General features: G+C 32.7%; 1 protein-coding gene across 26 annotated transcripts in view; it reads left to right on the forward strand.

The window, feature by feature from the left end:
- LOC105220499 (protein lap4) overlaps window positions 1-14,119 on the forward strand; it is a 124,721-nt gene that overhangs the window by 92,315 nt on the left and 18,287 nt on the right. For all 26 annotated transcript variants that reach the window (XM_054225319.1, XM_054225311.1, XM_054225325.1 and 23 more), the window contains 2 exons: window positions 4,663-4,774; window positions 8,156-8,507. In XM_054225319.1, coding sequence (XP_054081294.1) covers window positions 4,663-4,774; window positions 8,156-8,507 — 464 coding nt within the window. The remainder of the gene's footprint in view (window positions 1-4,662; window positions 4,775-8,155; window positions 8,508-14,119) is intronic.

The following is a 14,119-nucleotide window of genomic DNA, read 5'->3' on the forward strand; positions in this document are numbered from 1 at the left end:
AGTTTGCAGGTGTTGTGCTCTCGGGTGCGATGTCGCCGCCCACAGGGAAAGAAACCACAGTGTGATTACAGACGTCGCTTGTTCGCTTGTTCGCTCGTTGAGGTGGGGGCATGGCAGTGTTGTAAGGCGACGACGTCGAGGCGTATTCTCCATTAGTTGTGTTGTGTTCCCGATTTGCAAGTCATCCAAAAGTTTTTATTTTCCTTTCCTTCTTGTGTGTGTGCGTGTGGGTGCTTCGTGCGGTGACGGCGCGAAGGTGTCGGGCATTTTAATTGCTTAAATGAAAGGAAGTCCTGCTTGCTGTTTGTCGTTCGTTCATTTGCCACAGCCGCTTCAACAGCGCTTGCCTTCACGTCTACAGTGACGCTTGAACTCTCCTTGCCTGCTACAAATCGAAACTGCGTTCTTACATTGTTGTTGTGCTTATTTGTAGGTCGTGTAATATTCCGTCAAACCAAAATTGTTTAGCTATAGTTCGTTGCGCTCGCTACTAGTTGGCGCAAAGCAGCGAGTTCGTGGGTTATTTTGTGTTTATGCTTTCAATTTGCTTTGAGTTTCGAATGCATTCTTTTGGAAATAAATCATTTCAAATACTATTCGGCTGTATGTATGCAAATTTCGAACTTGGCTCCCTGCTGTCTGTCTATCTAATCAAAATCGTCCCTTAGGGATGGACGCACACACACTTTCGCTCTCAATTCGAACAATAAATTGGACATCTATTCGTCGCATGAAGGTTGCATACTAAATTGTGTGGCATAAAATAAAAATATTTGCATTTAAATTGAAAACTAACACTTTCCATTCGATTCATTCTCATACCAACGCAATAACCGCAATAACAAACCATGCCGATTTCGTCGTCGACCCTTTCCTTATTATACTGTATATGCTGTATGCTTAAATTGATTAAAAAAACAATGCATGGCGATGTTGGCAAGTCTTTAAGGTTTACTGCTTCGAAAGGAATCGTCTAAGACACTTTAAAATATTTAGCTATTACTGCTTAAATTACAACAAATTAGTTGATTCCTTGTCATTTGCTGGCATTTAAAAATAGTTGGTTCTAAAAGCACGCAATTAATTCAATATAAAGGGTGTTTCAATAAGCGCGCAAAACTAATTTTAATTTTTTATTTATTTTTTTTTCTTATAATGCTATTTTTCAAAAAATAATGATTGAATATTAAACGAAAATTTGAACAAAAATTAAGGATAATCGCTTTCTTTTGCAACACCCCTTACCATAGCCGAAAAATATTGCTGTCATCTCTACAAGTTGGCCAAAATAGTCATGAAATCGAATTATAATATTTAACTTTTCATACAACAATAACAATAGTAGCACATTTCCAAGACACTAGATCTTTATAAAAGTAAATACATAAGCATATATCGACATACAGTCACTCACCACAGTATGCAGATAGTTGCTCTTAAAAATTCTCTAAAATCTTGAAAACTTAAAAGCATAAATTTCTTAAAATAAAATTAAAAAAGCAAATGGTGAACTTTTCTTTTCAATAAAATAATATTTTTTGTCTTCTAACTACAGTGAGTGTCTGTATAAACATACATAACATTTTTAGCATAGTGGTCGGCATTACTTTAGTACGTACTAATACTAACCTCTACTATTAGTTGTTGACAAAACTTTTCTATTTAATTCTATCGACATCACAAAAAGTAGCCGTAAGTTTCGAAAACCAATACACATTTAATTAATAATTATATTGTAATAAAAATCAATAATTATAATCGTTATTCGGATTTGTTTTATTTTGTGTTGTCTCAAATTTTATTTTTGTGTAATATATTTTTTCATTTCATGCTTCGTTGATCGCTAGGAAATTGTATAGTACTAAAAGCAAAGCTATAATTATAATAACAATTGTGGCTGAAAAATATTTTGTCGCTTTGAAGTTGTGAATTGCTTGAGCTAGATCCCAGTTTACTAATATAAAATGAAAATAAAAATTTCTAGATTTTCTAGATCGTAGTCGCTAAGCTTGGATTCGATCTTTTATGCTCACTGTGACAGCATGTTCTCCATCGATTAAGCCAAGTTTAGCAATAATTAACTTCTTCTTAAGCTCAAAAGTCAAAATTTAAACCATTCATCTCAAGTATTAACCTCAAATTTTGCTAACTTCAATTTAGCATTAGTGCGTATTCTGAAATTTTAACTAAAGTTCGATTCAGAAAGATATACATATGACATAAAACAAAAATAATAGAAACAAAATTGCGACAACGCTACGTCATCAACGACACGAACTGTCAACTTTGACAGTAATTGTAATTGAAGTCTTTCCAGTCACTCGTTGATGACATCACAAAGCTATACATTTAGCTGTCAAACGTAATTAAAAAAAAGTACTGGAACGAGTGTTGGGAAAAAAATATTTTCGTTCAGCTCGCAGAAATTGTTATTATTTTTTTTCGAAAAAAAAATGTATATCTTTCAGCGCCTTTATTGACCTCTTGTGCTGCTTAAAATTATTCACAATTTCATTCTTTATAATTTCAAAACGCTCTGAGTATAACTAAATAGCCAAGTAGTGAGCTTTAACCGACTGCGAGACTACACTTGACTCATTAGCGTCCATAGTGCATTTAGGGCAACAAAACTTAATTATTCCAGTTATCAGTCAGTTATTTTATGCATGTATGAATTCGTTATCTTTTGTGCTGCTCTTATCTGAACTGGCTAATTAAGGCAGGCGTTATTGTTTCAGCTATCTTATCGCTCTGCTGATATGGCACTGATTTTTTTGTCTACTTCCGCCCGCTTAATTATTACGCATATATTTATGTGTCTAGTTTTGTGTTTTTTGTTTATTTTTTTTTTTAACAAATTGTAATAGATTTTAGTTGTAAAAAGTATATTGTCAGCGCCATCTATACGATTATAGTTGAAAAGCTTTTCGAGTGCTTGCTGCTCGGTAGGAAAATTTGTTAATGTATTTTTGAATACTTTTTATATTTTTTTTTAAATATTTTTTTGTTGTTTGTTTAGCGGCGTTGCGTTTAAAAATGCTGTGAGAATAACCAGCATTGTTCTTAGCGGCTGTTTAAACAGTTAATACAGCGCGCTCGCAAGTGAAAAAAAAAATATTTGCTAATAGTCATACATACTGACATACACTTTTATATATATCTACAAATGTTTACCTAAGTTTTTTTCGCGTGTGCGAATTATTTTGTTGTAGTCTTTTAATTACATTTCATTTTATTTCTTTATCTTATCCACTACTATCCTCATTACATGTGCATCTCCTCTTTACACATTGAAACTCAATAAATTTTAATTAACTCGCTTGTTTGAAGCATAAAGCAGTACTTTGACTCGACTTTAATTGGTAATGAAGAATTTGACGTAATATTAATTACACAATACCCCCAGCACAGCCACACAAACAAAAGCACACAGCGAAGACACGAAGTTGCCAACCACCGCTATAATACTACTATCATGTACCGTTACCTATATTTCTTTACTTTCAACCGACTACTTTTACTTCGGGTTAGCATGTGTAGTGTGTTGTTGCAGTTGCGGCATTACACCGTTATTCTACTAGATTTAGAATTAATGATGTCATGCTGCTGCTCGTACACAATACATAAATGTACTCGTATAGTACAACCGAACCGAGCGCATCATCCGCGCCACCACCTAGAGCTGCACAAACCAAAAAATTGTCGATGCTCTCCCCATATCCGTGTACATTTGTGATGAGCTACAATAAAAATGAAGCTCTGCCGAGGGAAAGAAAGCGTGCACTTTTTCAGTTTCAATTATTGTTGTTGTTATTTTTGTTGTTTGCAGTAAATTCATTACCTGTAAAAAAAAGGAAATGAGTGCTGATGCTTCTTCGAGTACTATGAGTATGAAAAAATGCATTCGATCCATTAAACAGACAGCAGTTCGCTTGACTGATAAAACATATTCACTCGGGCTTTTAGAGGTTGTTTGGGTATGAGTGTGTGTTCGGAAGAGTACATGGGTGTGTGTTGTACAGAAATTTGTCGGAAATGCAAAAATTTGAAGAGTAATTTGTAAAAGAAGCAAGGTTGAGCTGCAGCGTGGATTGCTTGTTGCTATTTGAAGCGCTTGAAAGTCTTTCAGGGATTTGTTTTATTAGCTGTGTGTTATTTGAAAAGAAATTTCTGCTTTACTTAGCCTTGAAGAGTTTCCACAACGGGTTGTAAACAAGACATACAAATAACTGCACTACCCTGCACTACTCTTCACATTGTCGAAAAATACCAAAGTATTAAATCTTGAATATACCACACTATATGTATGTACATATATGGCTTATTTAATGAAAGACTGTCAGATTCTGGAAAAAATAATGTTTAAATTGATGATATTAATTGATTGATTTATCAACACAAAAATTTTAAAATTATACTGGTTTTTAACTATAAAGCCCTGGATATTCTGCAATCAGTCATTTGATTCAAGAGATTTTACTATTTTCAGAGTTCATTGATTTATGACAGTCTTTTATTAGAAGAGCGAGTTATTTGTAAAATTGTAAATTTGTAATTATGAAATTTTTTAAACCATATTTGCTTTCCTCTTTTTAAAAATATATAAAAATAATACATTTTTAAAACTATTTTAATTAATTGCATTTAAATTTTTTCTAACAGTCACCAACATCGGAACCCATTACAACAACAAAAGTGCCTAAATCGGTTTCTGATAAGAAACGTTTCTTTGAGTCAGCCATGGAAGATCAACATAAACCATCACAAAAAACAGGTGAGATAAGATAAAATATACATATAGTACGTGGTACTAGAATTCAAAGAGATTTACTAAAGATAGAAAAACACACATGTAGTTGCCCTAAACGGACTTTCTGGTGTGGAAATAAAAATATTTTTTTTTTTTTAATTTAACTATTTAAGAATACGTTTACAGGAGATTTAAACAAAAATTCAGATTATTTTCGAAAATACACGGCATGCATAACTCGCTCGACTTGCCGTGGAACTTTAAAATCATTTTCCCGAAACTGTATTTTCCAAAGCGATACCCACGATTTCTCAAGTTCGATTTACCTGAAATTTTTGATAATCTTTTTTATAGATGTTTCTATCGCTGGAACTAACCTCATCTCCAACATTTAATTTTTATTCAAAAAATCAAGAAAGTACAATTTTTTTAATCTGTCACAATTTTTAAAATTTTTTTTCAACATTTCCATAGTTTCAACTATAGAGACATTAGATTAATTTTTTTTTTTTTTAATGACTTGAAAGAATATAATTTAGAAGAGTTTATGCATAAATTATAACGTTTTTTTATAAATAATATTAGTATCAAACGTAGAATCTTCAAAAAATAACACTATACGCCATGGCGTATGAGTAACTTTTTTAATTTATTTGAAAAAGGTATTAAATAAATAAAAAAAAAATAGTTACTTGAAAATAACATCGATATCATGATTAACAGATTCTAAGCGTTAGGTTAGTTTTTCCTAACAAAATAAAAACCAAGTTGGCTTTTAATTTTTGAGAGTTTTTTTTGAAAAATTTTTATCATTTCGAAATGGTCCATTCATAAAGAAATTGTTCCTCGATAATTCCATAAAACAATTCTCTTCCACATTCTTTTTCTTTCTTCATTTCTTTTGCAAAAGTGAACAAAGGGGTTCGTTAAATGCCAAAATTGGTCAACCCACAGTAGTTAAATTCAGATCTAAATTTGTGCTCCTAATTTCAAAAATCAACTTATAATAGACCACCAGTCAGACATTCGATGCCACCCAAATAGTAATTATAGTCTAGACTACCTTTATCGAGTATCATCAAGAGCATCAGAAAACAGAAGTCCGCCCTCAGCAACACACAATAACACAAAAGCAATGCTACTTATCAAATCTTCCCCGCTCAGATGAAAGAAAGTTGTGTGTCCTTCCGTTGCTGCACAAGTTTCCATTATTATTTTTTCTTATTATTTCTGCAATGTTTTCAACACAACAATACTTTATTGTGCTAAAACAAACGATCAAAAGAAAATAAATCGCGCACACCCAGAACAACCAACAAGTCAAAAGAGCAAAATAAGTTCAAAGTGAAGATATACAATCTTAGTTGTTGTTGTTGTTATATGCAACACAGCAGCAGCAGTATGCTGTAACTGTGGATAACGAAATAATTTCCCTGCTATCTTGATTTATGACCAACCATACAGCAGCAACGAGAATTGTGTGGGTTAAGGACACCACCGTGGAGATGGCTAACCAACAGTTATTTCTTTCTAATATGTATATTTACGCTTGTCTATGTGTGGGTGTGTGTGTGGGAGGCATGTATGTAAATACATATGTTATACAGTTATTTATGCATGCAGTATTAGAATGTGGTGCACAAGGAAGATGGTTGGACGTGTCCCGGGACCCCTTACAGCTTCATAACGCCAATGTTTGTCTGTCAGTCTGAAATGTTTGTTGTTGTTATTTAATGTTTATATTATGGAAGTGGTGCGCTGATTTGTTGCTGCTTATTCCACCACGCATAACAACTATTTGTTCAACAGTCTGGCATAAAGTTTTCAAACTGTGGCAGCCGACAGATGAGATGAGCGTACGTCTTAACAACCCGTTGAGTGACTGAGTGAGTGCGCAAATTGGCTGCAGAGCGCTGCAGCTGCTTATACCCATCATGAAAATTAATAGTGAAACTATTGTTATGGTATTTGTTTTATTCCGAAGGGGAGCTAAAATTCTAAAATTACCATATACTGATTTCAATATGAATAGATATACATAATATATATGCGAGAGTTGACTGAACTTTATTTAGGATATTCCACTTTAATGCCATATAAGTCATATTATTAATATAGCATTGAAGAAGTTTGAAGCTATGGGAGAATATTTATGATATTTGTGGTAAAAGTTAGGTTAGGTTCGGTTAGAAGACAGATATTTTCGCGCGTTAATGTAGGGGATCTCACTTGGACAGCTGTGAACAATGATGCTTTTTTGTGATAAAATTCAAACTTGTTTCAAAATAGGCCACATTCAGATTTCTTTCTTTCGACCATTTTTTTAAGATTTGTGAACAGAAAAAGCTCATTGAAGGTCAAATCCTGAACATACGACATAATTTCCTTCCTTATCTCGATTGTGAGATCATAAGGTATCTCAGAAACCTCTCGCAGAGCATTCGCGTATCAATTTTCAAGGCCAATATTACCAACATATTCCATTGATATTTTTAGAGTGTGAGATATCCTGTACCCTCATTTTATGAGCATCCATAATCATTTTGTAAGGTTTTCGCCCGCACCGTCGTTATCTTACGAGCCAATTGTCCAGCACTGAAAGTTGTAAACATGCCATTCAGAGGTTAGGTTAGGTTTGGTGAGGGGGTTCGCAAAGAATCTCACTTAAAGAGCTTCAACTGTCCTTTGTGGCACTTAAATACGCCTAACGGTTCCAAAGACCCTTACGATTCGACCAAGAGCTTGGTCTTTATTACATGGTTCTTAAGTCGGTTTATGTCAATTCGAAAAATTCGACGAAGGTGTACCTACCGCGGTGTTTTAACCAAAGTATGGCGAATGCTGGATATTGAAGGAGGAAGCAAGGAAGCGTTTGGATGATTCTTCTTCGCCTTCCTTGAAACAGCATTGTAGGTTAGGTCTGACCACAAAACATATGTATTAAATCTAGCGGCGGTCAGAGAATCCCAGGCCGTTTGATACAAATTTCTACGGACCCATATATTTAAATGGAATTGTCAAAGCTTGAGGAAAACCTTCATTAATATTTTAAAACCAGAGATATTGGTGCTTGACACTTACTTCACATCATTTGATTGAAAACAGCAAAGTCACCCTTTATTTTCCTTCTCAGGCTTACAATTTCGATTTCGCAGCACTCATAGTAAATTTGATAAAAGGCATTAATCTTGCTGTGACTGAAGCCAAGCAACTTGACTTTCGCCTTTTGCCGGGGCATTTGTTTAGCAGTTTCTGCAGTTTTTTTTTTGTTTTTTTCCTTGAGCTATTTTCATGGCTTTTCTATATGCGCTTAAGATTCCGAGCGTATTGTTCATTTATTTAAGTTTACTTATGATTTTCGTTTATTTCTTTTCATTTCATGTCTGCTGCTGCGCAAATAAATAGAAAAAGTTTTTTCATTCCTGTCAAAGGATGAAGTTGAGAAGTTGAAGCAAGAAGAAGAAAGGAAAATCGCAACACTACGTCGTGATAAGAAATCTGGATTATTGGATGGACCCGCCGCTGCAGCAAATGGCAATGATGAGTATGATAATGCTGCTGCTGCCACGGCTAACAGCGCTGCCGCCACCATATCGTGCCTTGCTGGCGAACCAAATCGAAAACTACAAGCGAATGACGAGGATAATTATGATTATGAGGACGACGATAGACAACGACGACTTGTTGTAGTTGACCATCGTCACGTACTGCGCGATACCATTGTCGAGCGGGATAATTGTGATGCGGATGACATGAGGTGAGTGCACGAGCATATGCCATATGCAATACCAAATCAGTTCAAATAGCGTCTAGTGAATTGAGTACATAGCTCATGGATTGCCCACACACACACACACTTACAATTAAGTATGTCTTATGTAAGTTGTATGTGTGTGTGTGTCTGTGTGGTGCCTCATGAGTTATGTGCTCATTTGCATATTTATCGTTTTGTACATCTTTTGTTTTATTCAATTGTTATTAATGCTTTTTTGGTGAAAGTGTTTAGCTTTAACGCTTCGTTTGTGTACACACAAAGACATCAACATCAACATACACACACACATGCATACAATACTTGTATCATAAATATAAATGCACATAATTACAATAGAATTAAATGCAATCTAATTATAAATAATTCAATAGATTGTTGTAATTTAAATGCATTTCACGCACACCAGCAGTGCCAACATCTTCAAGTTTTATGTGATGTCATTTATGTTATGTACTAGTATTCTATTTACTATTTACTGATAACGGTATGTCTTTGCGGTTACTAAGGTCAATTATTATGATTTGCTATCAACTCGAATTTAATTGTGCTTTTTGATTGGGTATTGGCTCTTCAATATATAATATATACTTACCTCTATCACTATTCACATATTTTCTCAATTCAATTTTGCTTCGATATTAATTAACTGTGGATTGTTCTCTTTTACCCTCATTTCTTTTGGTTCATGCTACCTACTACTACTACACAAATCATCACATATAAATATATATTACATATATAAACATATTTAAAATAAATTGAAAGCAGTATGGACGAACTTTATATAATTTTAGAAATGTAAGACTTCAAGTTTTTGAAATTTTGTTTGTATTACATATATAAACATTAAATGAAAAGTCTGAACTTATAGCAATTAACTAAATAATTACATATATATAATGAAGTTATAAAGTAGATTTTATTACAAATTTATTAGTACTCCGTAATAAGTCCCAAAAAATATTGAAAAAAATTTTAAATTTTAACTATCTATCTATCATCTACTTTAAATTTTAAATTTTTTTATATTAAAATTTTTTGTTTGCTTAAAATCTAAGCTTGAAATCTCTTCTAAAACGGTTCATGAAAAAATTTCGAAGAAGAGGTTGTAAAGGCACTGCTTGATATAATATAAAACCAGGTTTTTTCGACTACGTATGGCGATTAGAATATCCTAGAAGGTCGTTACGAAAACCTATATATGTAGTTCCCGAATATTGTTTATATAAGGACTAGTAAAAAGAAATTCATTATTTTATCGATATTTTCGACAACTGGTCTTCTAGAGCGCGGTAGATCTTTATAGTAAAGCCATCTATTGGCAAAATCATGCATTTTTTGTAATACACGGTGTGTTCAAAAAATAACGGGAATTGTAAAATTTAAAATTTCACTAAGCAGCTGTTGTTTCAACTGTTTTTATGAGCTTGGGGATTTTCGTTTTTTAAAAGCTCACATTTCGTTGCTTGTTCATGAATTCTTGGCCAAAAAGAATACTGTAACGATACTCCAAGCCGCCATATTCGTCAAACAAGACTCCATGTAACTCTTTCCTATTTCCAAAAACCTTAAAGGGTCGTCGTTTTACAAGCAAACGAGAAATCGCTGAAAAAGCTAAAGGCTATCCCCAAAATCGTGTTTAAGAAGAGTATGGAAGTGGAAACTATTTTAAAAGCAACAGCATTAATATAGACAATCCAATAAAAAAATTATACATTTTGGTAGACTGAGAGACGACGAATATTTGACGATTTATCGAAAAACAAAAATCAATTGTAAAATCCAAATAAACATGTGTAACAACGAGTACTTCAAGTATACAAATTACGACTATTTACCGTAAACTGCTTTTGGCTACAGCTTGACCACTGCATACTCGCATCAAATAGCAGCAGTCAGCTGCATGACCATCCTTTCAATTGTTGCTCGCAAAAAAAAAAAAACAAAAAGAAAAGTAAGCAACAAATACGAAGAAAGCTGACTATAGCATCGTTGTAAACAAGTCATTTTTTTTCGCTAAATGTACTCAATGCGCGCTTTTGTTTTGAGCTTGTTGTGCACACGCTGCAGCTCTCGCATGTTTTCACCGTTGCTAACACCGCCGGTTGCTGCTGCTGCTGTTGTTGTTTACAAAGGTAACTTTATGCCATAAGAGACAAAGTAATTTAATATTTTGCCGTTGGCCAAACGCACTCGCACTCGCAGCGCACACGTAGCATACACCACCACCACTACCAAGCATCGCTCGCCCTCAACAATCAGCATAAACAAGAATTTCATTATGCTGTCTTATCCTTAGCTGGTGCGCATTTATATTATGGTACGTCGCTCAGAGGTGGCGTGGGTTACGCAATACTTGAGTAAAGAGCTGGCTTGAACTCACATACATGCGTTCGAATACTGCTAACAATAAATTGTTGAATGTAAGATATTCTCCTAACAGTGGATATGAAAAATTACTGGCGGAATGTAACGCGTGGTCTCTTGAAGTGCTAATTTAAATATTAAACTATATTGTGAGTTGATTTGATATTGCGGCTTTTAAACATAATTCTGAACATTATTTCTGAAAAAGTCGTAATGACATTTCAAGTTCCCAAATTTGGTTTCAAAATCATATTCAACAACCCTAAAAGTCCTTCAATATCCTTTTATAATTAAATTTAAAGTTTCTTTGATTATTTACGCATTATTGCATTCTCATTTTGTTATGCTGCTTTTGAAAATCCAATCACTTCTGTGTCAATATACTACTTTTTAGAAAACTCTTTTTTAATTTAATAAATTAAAATTTTTATAATTTATTAAAAACTAAAATAGAGTTTCGAAATTACTTTGTTTTTTCGAAACATTGGAATTTAGTATGCAATATGCATGTACAATAGCTAACTCGCTAAAGTTAAAACTGTGCCACATGGCGTATGAGTAACTTTTTTATATTTTTTGATAAAGATATAAAACCAACGCAAAAAATTAGATAAAATCAATATTTTAACAGCTGAAATTCTTGATGACATAATTGAATGAGACACATTTATATATAATTTCGGAAAATAATCGTAATAAAATTTCCCTAAGAATATCCTTTTCTACTAAAATTCCTTAGTTTACTTTCGCATTATTGAATTTTTATATTTTTTATGCTGCTTTTGAAATTCCAATCGCTTCTCTTGTAATCTTCAGCCAATATACTACTTTTTCAGACAGGTATATATGGAAAACCGATATTTGTATTTAGGATAACTCACTAAAGACCACAAAACAGTTCTCAAATTATTGGTATTTTGCTACCATGCTAAATAGTAAATCACTTGTATTCAAGAATATTGGTACCATAGCTCCATATAGTAATTTAATAATTTGTGACATGGCGTATGAGTAACAGTTGAATTCCTTTGATAAACGCAAAAATAATAAAATAAATATTTCCAAAAAAATTCAATACGATACTTTTATAAGACACATTTACTCATAATTTCTGAAAAAAATTTAATAAAATAAAATAAAATTTTCAAATCTCAAATTTGGTTTCAAAATCATATTCAAAAACCCTAAAAATCTTCCAATATCCTGTTGTACTAAAATTTAAAGTTTCTTAATTTATTTTCCCAATGAATTCTCATTTTGTTATGCTGCTTATGAAATTACAATCACTTTTCTGGTAATCTTCTAACAAAAGTAGTATACTTTTTAGAGGCGAAGTACCTATGGAAAACTGTTTTTTTGTTTCATTTATAAAAAAACACTAAAAACAGAATAGGGTACCTAAATCACTATAATTTTGCGAAAAATTGGTATATTGTATACCACAATAATATTAGTATTGAGGCTCCCTTCAAATTGAAACTAGACGGCATGGCGTATGAGTCACTTTTTGACAAAGGTATTGAACCAATGGAAAAATCAATATTTCAAAAGCCGAAAAACCCTTTGACAATGAAATGAACCACACCTTTATTAAATTTTTCCTATCAAAATAAAATTACCCTGCTTCTGGGATCTTATAAATATATCAATATTTTTTTAAGAGGAGTTGGAGGTTCTATAGTATACACAATTGTAAGGAAGATGATTTCGAGAAAGTATGGCTGTTATTCATAATTCATCGAATACTCAACCACGATTAAGTCAAGGGTAAGCTCAAGGGTAAACTTCCGATAAACCCACAATTTACAAACACTTTAATTTTGCATTTTGGATGTCAGCATAATTGCTTTCCTAATGCAAATGTATCCTTATAAATTCTATGGATTTAAACAACGACGGTCATTCAACCTAAGCTGCTCAGTTACCTTGCGCTACACTTAATACTTTGAAATTCTACTTCTACAGATATGATGAAAGCGCCAACGCTACTTTTCTTATTTACTACACGGCAGTGAATTAATCTTCGCCGCCGTAAAAGCACGCGGAAGCTAAATGTTTGCAATTTAATACACTCTATAGAAAACTGAAGCCACGTTTCCTTTCCCAAAGGCACAATTAAATTCGAGTTAAATTGAAATTTGGAAGAAAATCAATTTCTTTGCATTTTGTATTTTCTTTTTCCTTTCTTTTTCTTTTTTTGTATTTTTTTTTTATTTTTGTTGTATAACTCCACTCTTGTTTACACTTACTTACACTTTACTGGTATAAACTCTTTCTGTTTTACAAACACTTATTTGCACACCTTATTCCCACGGCATTTTAACTCTTACCACACTTTATTTCCTTCCCGTTTTCCAGGAATCCACTTGAAGAAATTGAAGCAGTATTTAAAAGCTAATCCTATATTACGTTTATATTATTATTATTACAAACACTTGTTTTATAACTAATAGACACCAACACACACACACACACATACAACTATAATGTTTTATAATAACTAAAGTCACTAATGCTAATACGACTAAGACGAAGATGTGGCGGGAGGAGGAGATGTAAAACTTTTTTATACAAAAAAAAAAAAACAAAAACAAAAAAAAATATCTAAATTTATTTATAAAATATGAAACTAAATTCGAATATTATTAATTCGAAAATTTTATCTTTTTTAGACCTTTATCTATTTTTATATACACTTGTGAAGATATTATAATTACTAACTTATAAAAAAAAATACTTAGCGACTACTTGAGAGTATTCTAAAATGCAGCTAATAATCACAGCACACACACACACATGTATTGTATTTAAATGTACGCAAATGGAATGGTTAAGGAATGTTAAATTTACTGTTATCACACTTTAATAATAATTACAAAAAAAAAAAAAAATATTAATAATAATAATAATAATAATATTGTATTGTATTGTACTGACACACGTACCCATACACATATGTATATGTATTTGTACGTTTCGATTCATTTTATTTATATGTAACTGTTAAATTAGATTTTAAGCACGCGACACTAGTTATTTGTAGCGCGGAGGAGGTGAGCAGCGTACTAAATTCACAGTTATACATACATTATACATATATATACTTATTTATATATACGGATATATTTATGGCTGCTGAGAGTTCCACGCTGTTGATTGATCGCCGCTCATTTGATTGATTAACTGTTTGATTGATTGTCAAATTCGCATTTGAGTTTTTGCATTTC

This window comes from Zeugodacus cucurbitae, chromosome 2 (assembly GCF_028554725.1).
Source record: "Zeugodacus cucurbitae isolate PBARC_wt_2022May chromosome 2, idZeuCucr1.2, whole genome shotgun sequence".
In the NCBI taxonomy this organism is placed as follows: Eukaryota; Metazoa; Arthropoda; class Insecta; order Diptera; family Tephritidae; genus Zeugodacus; species Zeugodacus cucurbitae.